The 18,446-nt window shown below is 42.6% G+C and overlaps 1 protein-coding gene across 1 annotated transcript in view; it reads right to left on the bottom strand.

The window, feature by feature from the left end:
- Positions 1-1,472: 1,472 nt before the first annotated feature.
- The window catches only part of zfyve1 (zinc finger, FYVE domain containing 1), a 130,134-nt gene continuing 113,160 nt past the window's right edge, over positions 1,473-18,446 (bottom strand). The window contains exons 10-11 of the mRNA XM_080202911.1: positions 5,919-6,029; positions 1,473-3,389 (exon numbers count right to left, since the gene is read on the bottom strand). Of these exons, the coding sequence (XP_080059037.1) occupies positions 3,157-3,389; positions 5,919-6,029 (344 nt within the window). The 3' untranslated portion in view covers positions 1,473-3,156. The remainder of the gene's footprint in view (positions 3,390-5,918; positions 6,030-18,446) is intronic.

Raw genomic sequence — 18,446 nt, 5'->3', positions numbered from 1 at the left:
TTTTAACCTATGTAGTTTATACCATTGTGTACTATGAACACTAGCTGTTCACCCTCCCCTCCAGAACATCCTATAGCTGCTCTGAGACATCCTTGTCCTGAGCACCAGGGACACCAATCCTGGCATTGCATTTGCAGCCATAAAAACACTTATTCTCCTTAAAATTAAATTCCCCAATAACTGTTGCATTCTCGCACTTCTTACTCCTCTTCCAATCATGGTGCTGCTTTCTCTTGAAAGGTCATTTCCTCCACTAGTATCCAGTCTGTTTTGCAGAAGAACAGCTGGAGGAGATTGCTGCACTCTCTTCTTGCTCTGCCTGCTGGTCACCTTCCTGCATGTGGAGTTTTAGCCTCTCAATACGTGTTATCATGATACTCTCCGGCTCACGGATGCCGTTGTTGATCCAAAACCTGGACATCCTTAATCTGGAGTTGGAAACACTTCCTGCGCTGGTCCCAGGCATTGGAAGTGTTCTCGGCTTTCCACATAGAACAGGAGGCATCTATCATGATTTTGAGCTCTCCAGTCATGACTTACCCCTTTAAACTTTTTGGAAGATTCTTAGTATCAAAAATATCAATTAATCTAGGGCCCTCCATCCCTAATCCTCATTACTTCAGAATGTAATTCTTACAAACTATAGACTACAAAATAAAGACTTACAAACTATAAGCAATACCCAACTGTACTCATCCATCGGCTGCTCCCACTTACCCCATGTCACTTTTGAATACTGACAGCATCTCAGGAAATCCAAACTAGCGCTCATAGATTTCTGACTGCACACTTGTGCTGTTTTTAATTTCCCAACTGTCTCTCTGTGTTGTTTTCAATCTCCCAACTGTCTCTCCACTTACGCTGTTTCCAAACTCCATTCTCTGCTCTTAGTGCTCTGTCAAAAGCTCTTTTGTCCTCCTGTCTCCTCTCTCACTTGTTTAGAACTCCTGGCTCCTCTCATGCTCTTTGTGTATGAGTGCATGACTAAGTGAGCATGGGGTGGCAGTGCGATAGTTGGGCAAGTGAGTGATTGTGTGTGAGTGAGTGAATGCATGAATAAAATTGAGGGAGTGGGTGGGTGAGTAATGCTGAGTGATTGAGTGGTCTGATGGATGAGTGTTAGGGTAGGTGAGTGGTTGAGTCAGAAGTGGGTAAGAGAATTAGTGAGTGATAGGTGAGTTGTTTGGTGAATGAGTGGGTGAGTAGGTAGGTGAGTGAGTGATTGGGTAGGTAGATGAGTGGGTCAGATTAAGTGAGTAGACAACAAGATAGCAGATGGAGATTAAATGGAAAAGTGTGAGGTTATTCACTTAATTATAAGAATAGAAAAGATCTGTTCTAAAAAGGCATAAAACTTGTAAATGCTGATGTTCAGAGAGACTTTGGTGTGGTTATACAAAGAACATAAAACTTTAGTATACAGACAGCGGGCAATTATGAAAGAAAATTGTATGCTGGTCTTTACCATTAGGAATACAAGAATAAAAAAGGCTTGCTACATTGTAGTGTTTTGATGAGGCCACATCTGGTATAATATGCAGTGTTAGGACAAAGAAAATTACAGCACAGGAACAGGCCCTGCACCAATCAGGCTGCCAGAGTGAACTAAAACCCCCTACCCTTCCGGGGATCATATCCTTCTATTCCCATCCTATTCATGTATTTGTCCAGACACCCCTTCAAACTCACTATCGTATTTTGGTCACCATATTTAGAGAAAGAAATACTTGCATTGGAGGCAGCACAGTGAACATTCATTAGATTAGTCCCTGGGATGGCAGGGTTATCCTATGATGAGAGGCTGAGTAACCTGTGTCTATATTCGCTGAAGTTTAGAAGAATAAGATGATCTAACTGAAATATTCTATGCTATGAAGGTGCTAGACAAGGTAGTTACTTGTTTCTTTGTTTTCCCTGGATGGGGAATCCAGAACAAGAAAGCACAGTTTCAGCATTTGGGACCAATCATTTAAGACTGAGATGAGGAGAAATTTCTTCACTCAAAGCTTTATGAATCTTTGGGATTCTCTGCCCAGAGGACTGTGGATCCACCATCATTAAATATATAAGGTTCAAAAAGACACATTTGTCATCTCTCAGGGAATCAAGGGATACAGGAAGTGGGCAGGAAATTGGAGCTGAAGTCTTGACCATAGTGGAGCAAGCTTAACAGTCTGTATGGAAGTATCCTGTTCCTACCTCTTATGTTCTTATATCTAATACATTTATTTTCACATAGTAATGTTTTATAATACATAATACATTACACATAGATACAATACATAATACAGGTTTGTATAATCAACTTTGTTGTCTCATCTACTACAGCAAATCATGTGAAATTACACATTATATACTTAAAGGATTTGCAAGCAGCAGAAACAGTATAAAGGACATCCAACATTTTATTTACATCAATTATTCATAACCACTAATTTACATTATTTGATGAGCTGAACTATACATTTGTTCACGGTAACAAGTGATTTGGATTCCAATAACAGCATCAACAAAAACATGATTTGCCTTTTTAAATAAACAGAAGCTTTTTTAAAAACATACTAACATACATAATATTTAGAAAACAAAATGTCACTGAGGAGTAGGTTCCAAAAGAAACAGGGAGGTGTGGAGAAATTTGTGCCAGTATCATTGTAGGTTTACATCGACTTGAGAGCTTCTACACTGACTGATATCACTGGAAAAAAGTACAAATCATGCTACACACACGAATACCCATAGTGTTTGACAGTAAAACCGGAGGCATTCTCCATGTGAGCAGAACCCAGTTCTTGTAATCTGTATATAATTACAAGTGAACTTGGCAACACACTCCATACAATACATACAAACATAATACCTAGGTCAGTTCTAGTGAGTAAAATCATGAGTAAGAGCAGTGAGTTCAATTAGAATATGATAGTCTACAGGGAAAAATGTAATGTTACCAACTCCCTATTCAATTCTGGTTATTGTCCATAACCTTTTAAAAATATACTTCTTAGGAGTTTGTTTTTTTTGAATATGAAGTGTTCAGAACTATTTCAACAATTTTATTTCACTTTTTAAATGTCATGCATGTGTGATAATTAATAAATGAATAATTTGGATTAAAATTCAATGTTAGATCAATATTGTATTTTTCAAGTGTGCTATTCAAAGATCACCTGGTTTTTTATTACAGTTTATACAGACCCGTACAGGATGGTCCCATCCACGTGAAGAGACTGTTCGCCTATCCTGAGAGCATTCATTGCAGAAACCCTGCCCACAGGCTCGGCAGTGATGCTTTGACATTTTTGTTGTAAATTCTTTCCGACAATAGCAGCAATTAGTGATCTTATGGTCAGGTACCCAGTATGACGGTCTGGCTGCATCTTTCACTAGACCTAACAAAGACATGATTCATGAGTTGTCAATCTAAATTAAAATGCACAAAATACTCATTTCTACATGCTTAGATCCCTTCTCAAACACACTTCTTCAAAGAATTGGAAGTTCCTTCATCTCAACATTTGTCATGTCAATGTCGAGACAGCTAGAGTCAGACTATATTTCATATATATTTCAGAAAGGCAGCCAGACTGATTTTCTTCCTTCTTAGTTCAGAGGTGCAGGGATACAGCAGTCAATGATTATCCAGCTGAGATTAACTGGTTATAATAGTAGCAAAAGAACTTGGTTTGCACAGTCTTTTCCCATACAGGGCTGGGCATTGATCGAATGACGTGGAGAAGTCATTACCCATTGCCTTCTTATAAACATACAACTGATGTATCTGATAATTTTGAGGTGTCCCTCATACACATCCATTTCAGCAAGGTGCCTATGCTTGAATGTCTTTGGAAATGACTGTCATATTAAATGATCAAAATCAACATTGTATTGAAGCTCATTTCTAAATATGCAGAGCATCCAAAATTGTTCATAACGCAACAGAAGACATACATAGGAACACACCCTCAAGAGATTACGATTAAAATTGTGCATAGTTCCAAATTTTATGGAAAATGTATACATTATGATTGCATGAGAACACCATCACTTGAAGATTCCACCATCCTGACTTGGAAACATATCACTGTCCTTCTCTGTCCTGTAACTCCCTCCTCAACAAGCCAGTGGATGTACTACTGTGGTACACCCATGTATGGTTCAAGAAGGCAACTTCTCATGGGCAATTAGGGGTGAGCAATAAATGCTGGCCTAGCCAGCAAAGCCCACATTTCAAGAATGAACTTTTAAAATGTGTTTTTTTGAAGAAAACACAGAAATGATATAGTTAGCAGCAGTAAAGCAGAATTAGGTTTTGAATTATTTTTAATTGATACAGATCATATGACGTTAAGTATGGCAACATCTGGAAAAGTCTGCATGAGATTTCTAGTGTCCTGAGCACAAGCAGATCGTGGAAGACAAGTTTCTACTATCCCACAAAATTGTTAAATGCTGCTAGATAATTTCAGTAAGCAATGAACATTAACAAGTTTTCAAATCTCAACTACTCTATAACTTGCTCACACAGATTACAGCTGCCATCTACTGACAAATGACCTAGCTATGGTTAAAATATCCAATTCCCAGCAGTGGTGTGTTACCTGAACTGATGAAGTGATTGGAGTGGCAATTTTTAAAAAGAAACAGTGACACCTCCCCACTTCCCCTTCAAAATTCACTGAAATACCTTTTTGCCAAAGGATATTGAAAACCAGACAACATGCATAGATGCACACATTATTACATTCCTACATTGATATAAAAATGGGTTACTGCCAGCTTTTTCACAGCAGAAAAAAGATTAGATTGCTGTTTGGTCATTGAAGTCTGAACACTAGTTTCAAAATGCACTGGAAATAATTGGCACCCACTTAGCTTTAATGCTGAAAAAAGTTCTGTAGCACTTGTGAGTACTGAATGTTAAGCCAAGAAATGGAGTTAATGCTTGGTCACAGATGGGTTTTAGGAAAATCTTAAAGGACAAGAGGAAGGTTAGAAGATTTAGGGAGCGAATTCCAGAGCGTGGCACCTAGTCAGCTAACATCATAGCTACCCAAGGTGGGTTGAAAAGAGAGGAGATGGACAACCAGGCAGAAGTGAAGAAATGGACAGTTCGGAGAAGGAGTGGGGGGAGCACAGAGAAAAAGGGGTTGTGCAGCTGAAAGAATTGTGAGAGATCATGAGGAGTGAGATTATTAAGGGATTTAAACACAAGAATGACTATTTTAAATTTAAGGCATGGGGGAGTATGATGCCAGTGTGAGGACAGAGTTCTATGAATAAAAAGGGGCAGCAGTGTTTAAATGGCCAGGAAAATAAGCAAACGATTTGGATAATACCCCAGAACAGCCAGATGTGGCATCATCCAGGTTTTTGTTTCCATCTCAGTGTGTCTACTAAGTAATAATGGATCATAGCATTCTTGCTCTGTACTAAAAATGTCATTAGTTACTATAGTACATGCTGCCCCAATCCCTACTGGAGTGCCAGTGGAAACTATGTGCAATAGAAATGCTTAGATGGCAACACAACATGCTGCAAATGTTTTTCTGGCTTGGTTAGCACACTCTAGCAGACTATAATGGAAATGTATAACTATTAAGGAACAGACAATCTGCCAAAAAAGTCACCATCCACAAGCCTCCATAGTTGATTAAATTGACCAGTGTTGATTTCTGCTTTCTATTTACAAATTGAGTAAGGATGGTGATGCATAATTTTTTTTAAACCCTCATTTTTGTCAGCTCAAGGAGCTGTGTTGGTTTTTTTTGCAAGCTCAAGGAGTTGTGCTATGCCCAGATAAGTGGCCAAGAACGATCAAAACGGAAGATAGAAACATGTAAAGAAGTCTGCTTTAAAATTTCACAGGAGCAAACAATACCTGCCCTTGAAATAATTGGCTTACTTTATAAACCTCTTACCTAATGGAAAATCTATTGCTGTAGCCACTGCTCCGAAGGTGTTCTGCACAGCTTCCCCAACCTTCCGTGCTATAATTGTTCCGCTTTCATCACCTTCTTCATGTACAACATCTTCAAATAGTGTTAAAATCAGAACATAATTAAAGATTTGAAGTTATGATAATAGCAGCATACTTTTTCTTCATTGATATAAAATGCACAAGATGGGGAGGTGGGGTTGAAAAAGGTGGTGAGAAACAGCAAGAGCAAAAGGATATTAGTGATTAAATATAGAAACACAGGAAATAGGAGCTGGCATGACATTTGGCCTGTCATGCCCCCTCTCTTATTCAATTAGGTCATGGCTAATCATTTATCTCAATGCCCAACACACTTGGGAGCTTCAAGTTTTTAGGTGTCCAGATCTCCCCATGCCAACACTATAGCCCACTAGTGCCTCTACTTTCTCAGAAGATGAAGGAAATGTGATACGTCCACTACGATTCTCACCAACTTTTACAGAAAGCATTCTTTCTGGTTGCATCACAGCTTGGTATGGCTCCTGCTCTAGCCAAGACCACAAGAAACCAGAGGGTCATGAACAAAGCACAATCCATCACTCAAACCAGCCTCCCATCCACTTACACTGTCTACATTTCCCACTGCTTCTGAAAAGTAGCCAGCATAATTAAGAATCCCACACAGCCCGGGCATACTCTCTTCCACCTTCTTCCATCGGGAAGAAGATACAAAAGTCTAAGGGCATGTATTAACCAACTCAAGAATGGGTACTTCCCTGCTGATGTCAGACTTTTGAATGGACCTACCTTGCATTAAACTGAACTTTCTCTATATCCTAGCTATGACTGTAACACTACATTCTGCATTCTCTCTTTTCCTTCTCTATGAACGGTATGCTTTGTCTTTATAGTGCATGACAAGCAATACTTTTCTCTGTACATGTGACAATAATAAATTAAATCAAATTAAAATCTATGTTTACTCTAGAGAATAAAGGCCCAGTGTCCTCAATTTTTCTTCATAGGACAAGCCTGTCATCCTGAGAATCAGTCTGCTGAACCTTTGTTGCAATATCTCTGTGGTAAATATATCCTTCCAAAGGATATCCTTCTGGTTCAAGATGGCAACTCATCATAACAGATATATGATTCAGATTAAATGGTACCTCCCTCTGCATGAATGGTGAAAGGATATTACAGAGTGGAGGGAATCAGGATAACAGAGTTAAGCCAAAGGCACATAGCACAATGGTGCATACCCTTGCCCACAGGATAGTAAGGGCCTAGCTACACCCATTAGGGAGACCCGATGGGCCAATACAACCAGAGCCTAAAACAGCACAGCAAAACCTCCAAACAAAACAATACTCCAGAAAGAGGATAACATCAGGATACAACTCAAAACCTCAGACGCAGTATTATTGTACATACTCTTACACACAGGATAGAACATAGAACATTACAGCACAGCACAGGCCCTTCGGCCCTCGATGTTGCGCCGACCAGTGGAACGAATCTAATGACCCTCTAACCTAAACTAATCCAATGTTATCCATATGCCTATCCACTGACCATCTGAACGCCCTTAAAGTTGGCACACTTTAAAGTTGGCAGGATAACAGGTGCAGAGCTACACAACCTTAAGGGAAGAGTGTGCATAGACTCCAGGTATCTAAATGCACCCTTGGGCCCACATATAAGAAGATATCTCCCACTAGGAGTATAATCTCCACACCTTCCAAAAATTAGTTTTCAAAATAGCTGCTACTCTTTCCTACACAAGTCCAAGAAAGGAAGGGATACTGAGACAGATAAAAGAAGAGCCAATATGCCAAAGATTCTCAAATCACATTTGGATTTAGAACAAAACAAGCCTCACTTATCTCCAGGCATATCGGAAGTGCTGCTCGAGCCCCACCACTAGCCAGAAAATTTAATCCAGTTTCCACCAAATGAGACCCAACTAACTAGGAGGATGAAAACTGCCAAGACACCCACAGACAGGTTATCACGGGGATATACAATCCCCTTCTTTCCAACAAGATGAGGGAAGCCCATTAGGGACTAAACATAACAAGTCAAAACTTATATTACCAACTCATTTACCCAGATGACGAAAGGAAACCCTCCCAGTGGAACCTAATCCTCAAGGAAAGTTGTCCAAGAGATAAAATCTCAGGGGAGGACAACTTATTCTCTTATCTAATATATTCTCCACTGGTTCTGGAAAAAGGTAATCAAAGTAGTCGCTGCCTTAACCTACCCAGCCAAGATAAGCATCTACACAATTAAAAGGGCCTACAGGACAGGAACAGTATTTTACATCACCCCTGGGCTTCAAAGTCAAACTAGAGGCACTACTCAGGCCCCACCCTCAACAGCATTCCACCCATTTTCTCCGATCAAGGAAAGCCAAGCAACAGGAGTTATCAGGATGTTAGAATCCGTGATCAAGGAGAAAATAGCAAGGCATCTTGAGGAGAATTGTTTGATAGAGCAGACGCAGCATGGTTTTGTTAAGGGGAAGTCGTGTCTGACGAATTTATTGGAATTCTATGAGCATGTGTCTAGGGCGCTGGATAGAGGAGAGCCGGTGGATGTGGTGTTTCTTGATTTTCAGAAGGCATTTGATAAGGTGCCTCACAAGAGGTTATTACAGAACGTCAGGGAACATGGAGTTGGGGGTAGGGTGTTAGCGTGGATAGGGGATTGGCTGTCAAATAGGAAGAGAGTGGGGGTCAATGGGTGCTATTCGGATTGGCGGTTGGTGACTAGTGGAGTGCCCCAGGGGTCGGTACTGGGGCCTCAGCTATTTACCATTTATATAGATGATCTGGAGGAGGGAACTGAGTGTATGGTGTCGAAATTTGCTGATGACATCAAGATTGGTGGAATGGCAAATTGTGCGGAGGGTGTGGAAAGTCTGCAGAAGGATCTAGATAGGCTGGGTGAATGGGCCAGGAACTGGCAAATGGAATTTAATGTTGGCAAATGTGAAGTTGCCAACTTTGGTAGGAATAATGGTAGGAAGGATTATTACTTACATGGCGAAAAATTGCAGCATGCGATGGTGCAGAGGGACCTCGGGGTCCTTGTGCATGAGTCGCAAAAACCCAGCCTGCAGGTGCAGCAGGTGGTCAGGAAGGCAAATGGGATGCTGGCCTTCATAGCGAGGGGGATTGAATATAAAAGTAGGGAGGTCTTGCTGCAGCTGTATAGGGCACTGGTGAGGCCGCAGCTGGAGTACTGTGTGCAGTTTTGGTCGCCGCACTTACGCAAGGATATTTTGGCCTTGGAGGGAGTGCAGAGGAGGTTTACTAGGCTGATACCGGAGTTGAGGGGGTTGAGCTATGAGGAGAGGCTGAATAAACTAGGCTGGTATTCGTTAGAGTTTAGAAGAATGAGGGGAGATCTCATTGAGACATGTAAGATGATGAATGGGACGGATGGGATAGAGGTGGAGAGGCTCTTCCCGCTCAGAAAGGACAGTAGGACTAGGGGGCATAGCCTCAAGATAAAGGGGGGGCCGTTTAGAACGGAGTTGAGGAGGAACTTCTTCACTCAAAGGGTGGTGAATCTCTGGAATTCTCTGCCCGTTGAAGTGGTGGAGGCTGCCTCGCTAAATATATTTAAGACGCGGGTTGATAGGTTTTTGATAGGCAAGGGGATTAAGGGTTATGGGGAGAGGGCGGGAATGTGGAACTGAGACACGACAGATCAGCCATGATCTTATTGAATGGCGGGGCAGGCTCAAGGGGCTAGATGGCCTACTCCTGCTCCTATTTCTTATGTTCTTATGTTCTTATCAACCAGACATCCAGTCAGCATATCTTGGGATGGGACAGGAATCTCCCCCTCCCCACAGGATGATGTATATTTAGGATCCAAACTACCAAGTAGCCAAGGAAAATACAGAAAACCAATCCAAAAAAACCAAGGATTCCACAACCATGGGTGTACATCAGTAAATACTTCATAGAATCCTACAGTGCAGGAGGAGTCCATTTGGGCCCATCGAGTCTGCACCAACCAGAATCCTACCCAGGCCCTATCCCCACAACCCCATGCATTTAACCTGGCTAGTTCCCCTGACACTAAGGGGCAATTTAGCACAGCCAATTCACCGAACCCGCACATCTTTGGCCTGTGGGAGGAAGCCAGAACACCCGAAGGAAACCCACACAGACACAGGGAGAATGTGCAAACTCCACACAGGCAGTCTCTCAAGCTGGGAATCAAACCCTGGCACTGTGAGACAGCAGTGCTAACCACTGTGCAACAATGACGCCATATTCCAGCTATGTCGGAGGTGCCAATGACAATAAAACCTAGTCTTTTCCAGGATACATAGTTATAAATATTTCAAGCATGGAAACAGGCCCTTCGGCCCAGCCTGTCCATGCTACCCAGTTTTTACCATTAAGCTAGTCCTAATTGCCCGCATTTGGCCCATATCCCTCTACATCAATCTTGCCCAAGTAACTGGCTAAATGCTTTTTAAAAGACAAAATATTACCCGCCTCTACTAAAACCTCTGGCAGCTTGTTTCAAACATTCATCACCCTATGTGTGAAAAAACTGCACCTCTGGGCCCTTTTGTATCTCTCCCCTCTCACCTTAAACCTATGCCCTCTAGTTTCAGACTCTCCTAACTTTGGGAAAAGATGTTGACCATCTAGTTGATCTATGCCCCTCATCATTTTACAGACCTCTGTAAGATCACCCCTCAGCCTCCTACGCTCCAGAGAAAAAAGTCCCAGTCTATCCAGTCTCTCCTTATAACTCAAACCATCAAGTCCCAGTAACATCCTAGTAAATCTTTTCTGCATTCTTTCTAGTTTAATAACTTCCTTTCTATAATAGGGTGACCAGAGCTATACACAGTATTCCAAGCATGTCCTTACTAATCCCTTATACAACTTCAACAAGATGTTCCAACTCCTGTATTCAATGTTCTGACCAATGAAATCAAGTATGCCGAATGCCTTCTTCACCACCCTGACCACCCACAACTTCACTTTCAAAGAGTTATGAACCCATAGATCTCTTTGTTCTATACCTCTCACCAACGCCCTACCATTAACAGATTAAGTCTTGCCCTGGTTTGATCTATCAAAATGCATCACCTTGCATTTATCTAAATTAAACTCAACTGCCATTCATCAGAGCACTGGTCCAATTGATCAAGTTCCCGTTGCAATCCTTGATAACCTCCTTCACTATCCACTATGTCACCAATCTTGGTGTCATCTGCAAACTTATTAACATGCTGCCTAAATTCCCATCCAAATCAAATAAGTGACAAATAACAGTGGACGCAGCACTGGTCCCTGAGGCCCACCGCCAGTCACAGGCCTCCAATTTGAAGAACAATTCTCTACAACCACCCTCTGTCTTCTGTCATTAAGCCAATTTTGTATCTAATTGGTTACCCCAACCTGGATCTCATGAGATTTAACCTTATGCAACCATCTACCATGCAATACCTTGTCAAAGGCCTTGCTAAAATCCATGTAGACAATGCCAACTGCACCATCCTCATCTACTTTTTTGGTTACCCCTTCAAAAAGCTCAATGAAATTTGTGAGACATGATCTTCCAGTCACAAAGCCATGTTGACTGTTTTGCCTCTCTAAATGCCTGTAGATTTTGTCTCTCATAATGTCTTCTAACAATTTACACACTAAAGACATTAGTCTCACCAGTCTGTAGTTCCCAGGCTTTTCCATGCAGCCCTTCTTAAACAAAGGCACAACATTTGCCACTCTCCAATCTTTGGACACTTCCCCTGTGGTTGCTGGTGATTCAAATATCTCTATTAGGGGATCTGCAATTTCTTCCCACGTCTCCCATAACGTCCTGGGATACACTTCATCAGGTTCCAGGGTCTACCTTGGTGCACTTTAAGACTTCCAAAAGCTCCTTCTCTATAATATGTACACTCCCCAAGATATCATTATTTATTTCCCCAAATTCCTAACATCCAGGCCTTTCTCAACAGTAAATGATGATGAGAAATATTCATCTAGGATCTCACCCATCTCTTGTGGATCTGCACAGAGATGACCTTGTTGATTCTTAAGAGATCCTTTTTTCCCTAGTTACTCTTTTGCCCTTTATACATTTGTAGGAGCTCTTTGGATACTTTTTTACCTTATCTGCCAAAGCAATCTCGTGTCCCCTTTATGCATTTTTGATTTCTTTCTTAGCTCTATTCTGACACCCTCTATACTTCCAAAAGTTTGCACTTGATCCCAGCTGCCTATGCGTGTTATATACTTCCTTTTCCTTTTTGACCAGGGCCTCAATATCCCAAGTCACCCAGGATTCCCTACTTCTACCAGCCTTGCTCTTCACTCTAAACAGAATGAACCCTGATTAACACAATTTTGAAAGCCTCCCACTTGATTTGTCTGTACCTTCACAGGAGACCAATGAGGAATCTTTAACTTCGAAATAACAGAAATACAAAAGATAAACACAACACCAGTAGTTCTGAAGGGGATTTTCTATGAGAATTTATAAGGCCATACCCACCAGCTCTATGTATATTAAACTGCTTATCCACTGCTGTGGTGCTACTCATACTAGCCATACTTAAATAAAGTAAATCTGATGTAATCCTCCATTATAAATGCCAACATTGCAAAACAAAGGTTAAGAAAATGTCGCACAACCCTGATCAACAATCCCAGCTGCTCCGCAGTAGAACAATGGGGACCCGTTATCAATCCACAAGCAAAGGAAATGTTTGCATATTACAAACACAAGACCCTACTAATCTGAATTTGACACAGGTCCAGAAGTTTAAAATTTTGTTTATTTATTAATGTCACATGTAGGCTTGCTACAATGAAGTTACTGTGAAAATCCCCTAGTTGCCACACTCCGGCACCTGTTTGGGTACACAGAGAGAATTCAGCATGGCCAATGCACCTAACCAGCACGTCTTTCAGACTGTGGGAGGAAACCAGAATATCCAGAGAAGACCCATGCAGACATGGGGAGAATGTACAAACCCTGCAAAGATAGTGACCCAAACCAGGAATCAAACCTGTTTCGTTGGTGCTCAGAGGCAGTAGTGCTGGCCACTGTGTCACCTGCATGCCACTCATCCTGCTCCCCGGTACCTCAAGGAAAGACCAAGATTGAATGTAAATGGTAACACACTCTAAACTGAGGTCATTCCTCTGCCAGAGCATACTGGTGGATAAGTTCCAGTAAGACTAAATATCCCTGGCTTCAAAGAATAACATGTGCCTCAGTGATCATATGTCAAACCCTTTTTCAGGATAGAGGACAAGACCACAAAATCAGGACTATAATTACAAGGGGAGTACCTCAGAACTAATGATAAACTGCAAGATAATACACACAAAAACAGACACAGTCAGAAAATGCTGGAAAATCTCAGCAGGTCTGACAGCATCTGTGGGGATGTTGTGTCTAGATGACTGTTCATCAGAGCTGAGAGCAAAGAGAATCAGCGAAGGTTTATATTATTAGGTTGGGGGAGGTAGAATGGGACAAAGGGAATGTAAATAAGGATACGGAAGGCTGAGGTGCCAGAAGTGTCCATTGAGTGATCAGAATCTATGAAAGGCAGAACAGACGTACAGATTGTTAAATTGATCTTTTATGCAAGATAATATAAACATCCACAGAGCTTGAAAAGGCCAAGACCTTGGCAGGATTTAAGCAATATCAAGCAATATCTGTCTGTAATTCCACTGAGGTCTCCACAACTCTGTCGTATCGTTGCTCAGAAATTCTGACAGACAGACACCCAGCAGGTGACGAGGTCCCCATCAGGTCGGGCCACTTCCAACCTTTCTCTACAAACACCAAGGTCAAGATAATATAAGACCAGTGATCGGGGTATACCTCCCCTGGATGCACAGAACGTAGAACATTTCAACATAGGAGCAGGCCCTTTGGCCCATGGTGTTGTGCAGAACATGACATCAAATTAAATTAATCCCTTCTTGGTCCATATCTGTCTATTCCTTGCATATTCATGTGGTTATCTAAAAACCCCTTACACGTCCCTTTTGTATCTGCCTGCACCACCACCTCTGGCAGCGTATTTCAGACATCAACCACTCTGCAAAAAACTTGCCCCTCACATCTTATTTGAACTTTCCCCCTTTCATCTTAAGCACATGTCCCCTAGTATTAGACATTTCAACTCTGGGAAAAAGACTCTGACTGTCAATCTGGAGAAGAGATTCTGACTGAAGAGCCAAGACTGTATGCCTCTGTGAATATGAAATATCCAACTTTCAAATGGAGATTACAAAAGCATGGCGGTCCATTCTCAAACTCAGTTAGGGATTTATCCTCAGCTCCCTTATCCCATAGTTAGGTGCACGGATATTCCCTCTCTGGCCCCACACCAGGTTAAAGTCCAACAGGTTTATCTGGTAGAATGAGCTTTCGGAGCGCTGCTCCTTCATCAGGTGAGTGCTCTGAAAACTCATGCTACCGAATAAACCTGTTATTTAGGTTTATTTGGTAGCATGAGATAAGCATGCTTCATTTATCATTTGGTGGGTTCTGTGGTACATGCAATCCCTCCTTCCTCACACTGGAGCATCTCAGGGCCAGTGAGATGAACACGGTGGCACCGAAACAGTGCCATTCACAAGTCAGCCAGGGCCCTCCAGGTCCTGGCCATCCAGGGGACATCTGCCAAGGGGATGCAGTGTGCACCACAGCTGGACATCTGCACCTCTGATGTGCATCCTGGGCTAGCACCTAAAGAAGCAGTAATAAGAAAGTTGTGTTCATTAAGAGGGTCTGGGTGAAAGTCACCAGTAGTCAGGGTTTATTAATTAATAATGTTAAGAACACAATAAGACTGTTAATTGTACCTCACAGCTGTGACTAATGTGTATCCGATTTCCCCCCCTTTCCTCAGGGCTGAGTGGTCCCCATTCCTATGCAGAAGTTTTGTCTGCCATGAGGCTCAGCCACGTTACAGAGTGCCTGCCCTACCTTCTGCAACATCCACCAGACCATTGGTGCAAGTGCTCCCTCTCCCCCCATTGGCCAAAAAAACACATGTTCCCAACTCTTACAGCTACGTGGGCCAGGGTGGCAGCATGCATTCCGAATACAGGTAGGAGTTAGGCTTGACTGGCACCAGGGGTAGGATCCCAGTATGCACAACAGCGAGTCGTCATCATCCTCCAGCCTTCAACCAAGACTCGTAACCATCGCCAGCCCAGGCACCTTAACAGGTTCAGATGTTTCTGCGGAATAGGGTGGTGGGATGACAGAGGCTGGGGAAGGGTGATGTAGTGGTTTAAAGAACATAAGGTGATGAGAACTGGCCCCTCAAGCCTGCTCCACCATTCAATAAGATCATGGATCTTTTTGTGGACTCAGTTCCACTTACCCGCTTGCTCACCATAACCCTTAATTCCTTTACTGTTCAAAAATTTATCTAAACTTGCCTTAAAAACATTCAGTGAGGTAGCCTCAACTGATTCACTTGGCAAGGAATTCCACAGATTCACAACCCTTTGTGTTAAGAAGTTCCTCCTCAACTCAGTCCTAAATCTGCTTCCCCTTATTTTGAGGCTATGCCCCCTAGTTCCAGTTTCATCCGCCAGTGGAAACAACTTCCTTGCTTCTATCTTATCTAGTCCCCTCATTATTTTGTATGTTTCTATGAGATCTCACCTCATTCTTCTGAATTCCAATGAGTATAGCCACAGCCTACTCAGTCTCTCCTCACAAACCAATCCTCTCAACTCCAGAATCAACGAATGAATCTGCTCTGCAACCTCTCCAGTGCCAGTATATCCTTTCTCAAGTAAGCAGAGCAAAACTGTACACAATACTCCAGATGTAGCCTCACCAGCACCTTATACAGCTGCAACATAATCTCGCTGTTATTAAACTCCATCCCTCTAGCAATGAAGGACAAAATTCCATTTGCCTTCTTAATTACTTGCTGCACCTGCAAATCCTCGAGATTCCTGCACAAGGACAGCCAGGTCCCTCTGCACAGCAGCATGCTGCAATTTTTTTATACCATTTAAGTAATAGTCCATTTTGCTGTTATTCCTACCAAAATAGAACACAGAACATAGAACATTACAGTGCAGGACAGGCCCTGCGGCCCTCGATGTTGCGCCGACCAGTGGAACCAATCTAGTGACCCTCTAACCTAAACTATTCCAATGTTATCCATAAGCCTATCCACTGACCATTTGAATGCCCTTAAAGTTGGCGAGTCCACAACTGCTGCAGGCAGGGCATTCCATGCCCTTACTACCCTCTGAGTAAAGAACCTACCTCTGACATCCGTCCTATAATTATCGCCCTTCAATTTAAAGCTATGTCCCCTTGTGTTAGCCATCACCATCCGAGGAAAAAGGCTCTCACTGTCCACCCTATCTAACCCTCTGATCATCTTGTATGCCTCAATTAGGTCACCTCGTAACCTTCTTCTTTCTAATGAAAATAACCTCAAGTCCCTCAGCCTCTCCTCATAAGACCTTCCCACCATACCAGGCAACATTCTGGTAAACCTCCTCTGCATCCTTTCCAATGCCTCCACATCTTTCTTATAATGCGGCGACCAGAACTGTACACAATACTCCAATTGCGGCCACACCAGAGTTTTGTACAGTTGCAATATGACCTTACAGCTCCGAATTTCAATCCCTCTACCAACAAAAGCTAACACACCGTACAACCTTATCAACCTGGGTGCCAACTTTCAGGAAGCTATGCACATGTACACCGAGATCTCTCTGCTCATTGACACTACTAAGAGTCCTTCCATTAGCCCTATATTCTGTATTCCTGTTCCTCTTACCAAAGTGAATCACCTCACACTTTTCCGCATTAAACTCCATTTGCCACCTCTCAGCCCAGTTCTGCAGCTTATCTACGTCCCTCTGCAAACTGTAACATCCATCCTCACTGTCTACAACTCCTCCGACTTTGGTGTCATCAGCAAATTTACTAATCCATCCTTCTACACCCTCAACTAGGTCATTTATAAAAATGACAAACAGCAGTGGCCCCAAAACAGATCCTTGAGGTACACCACTTGTAACTGAACTCCAGGTTGAATATTTCCCATCAACCACCACCCTCTGTCTTCTATCAGCTAGCCAATGCCTGATCCAAACTGCTAAATCATCCTCAATCCCATGCATCTGCATTTTCTGCAGTAGCCTACCATGGGGAACCTTATCAAACGCTTTGCTAAAATCCATACACACCACGTCAACTGCCTTACCCTTATCCACCTCTTTGGTCACCTTTTCAAAAACCTCGATAAGACACGACCTAACCTTCACAAAACCGTGTTGACTATCCCTAATCAATTTATTTCTCTCTAGATGATTATAAATCCTACCCCTTATAATTCTTTCCAAAACTTTGCCCACAACAGAAGTAAGGCTCACCGGTCTATAATTCCCAGGATGATCTCTACTCCCCTTCTTGAACAAGGGGACAACATTTGCTATCCTCCAGTCTTCTGGCACTATACCTGTAGCCAATGACGACATGAAGATCAAAGCCAAAGGCTCTGCAATCTCCTCCCTAGCCTCCCAGAGAATCCTAGGGTAAATCCCATCCGGCCCAGGGGACTTATCTATTTTCATACTCTCAAGAATTACTAACACCTCTTCCTTCTGAACCTCAATCCCGTCTAGTCTGCAACCCTGTATCGCAGTATCATCCTCGACTACACTGACTTTTTCCTGCGTGAAAATGGATGATCTCACATTTACCAACATTGTACTCCATCTGCTAGATCCTTGCCCACTCACTTAGATTATCTATATCCCTTTGCAGACTTTGTGTCCTCTGCACACTTTGCTCTTCCACCCATTTTAATGTTATCTGAGAATTTTGACATACTACACTTGGTCCCCAACTCCCAATCATCTAAATAAATCGTAAACAATTGCAGTGCCAACACTGATCCCTGAGGCACACCACTAATCACTGATCACCAACCAGAAAAATACCCATTTACCCCCACTCTTTGCTTTCTGTTAGCTTACCAATCCTCTATCCATGCTAATACATTACCCATAACACCGCGCACCTTCATCTAATCTGGCAGTCTTTGGAGCGGCGCCTTGTCAAATGCCTTCTGGAAATCCAGATACACCACATCCACAGGTTCCCCATTGTCCACTGCACATGAAATGTTCTCAAAAAGTTCCACCAAATTAATCAAACATGACCTGCCCTTTATGAACCCATGCTGCGTCTTATCAATGGGACAACTTATATCCAGATCTCTCACTTTTTGAGGGCCCAGGTCGGTTTGGAAGAGGAATAGTGGCTGCACTTGCTCTTGGGGTGTGGTGGATGTATGGTGGTTGCGGCTCCCTCAGTGCACAGCACCAGCTAGGTGAAGCGGGATATAATCAAGGTGTCCCTTGCTGCCCTTCCCTGCTGGACACTTGCCATCGCTGTCCGCCCTCTTTCCTCGACTCTTCATGTGACGGGACATCTACTTCGCTCCTTCACCTCCTGCTCCAGCTAGTCT

This window comes from Carcharhinus amblyrhynchos, chromosome 14 (genome assembly GCF_965287045.1).
Source record: "Carcharhinus amblyrhynchos chromosome 14, sCarAmb.v2.hapA, whole genome shotgun sequence".
NCBI classification, from domain to species: Eukaryota; Metazoa; Chordata; class Chondrichthyes; order Carcharhiniformes; family Carcharhinidae; genus Carcharhinus; species Carcharhinus amblyrhynchos.
This window is presented reverse-complemented; position numbering and strand designations above follow the sequence as displayed.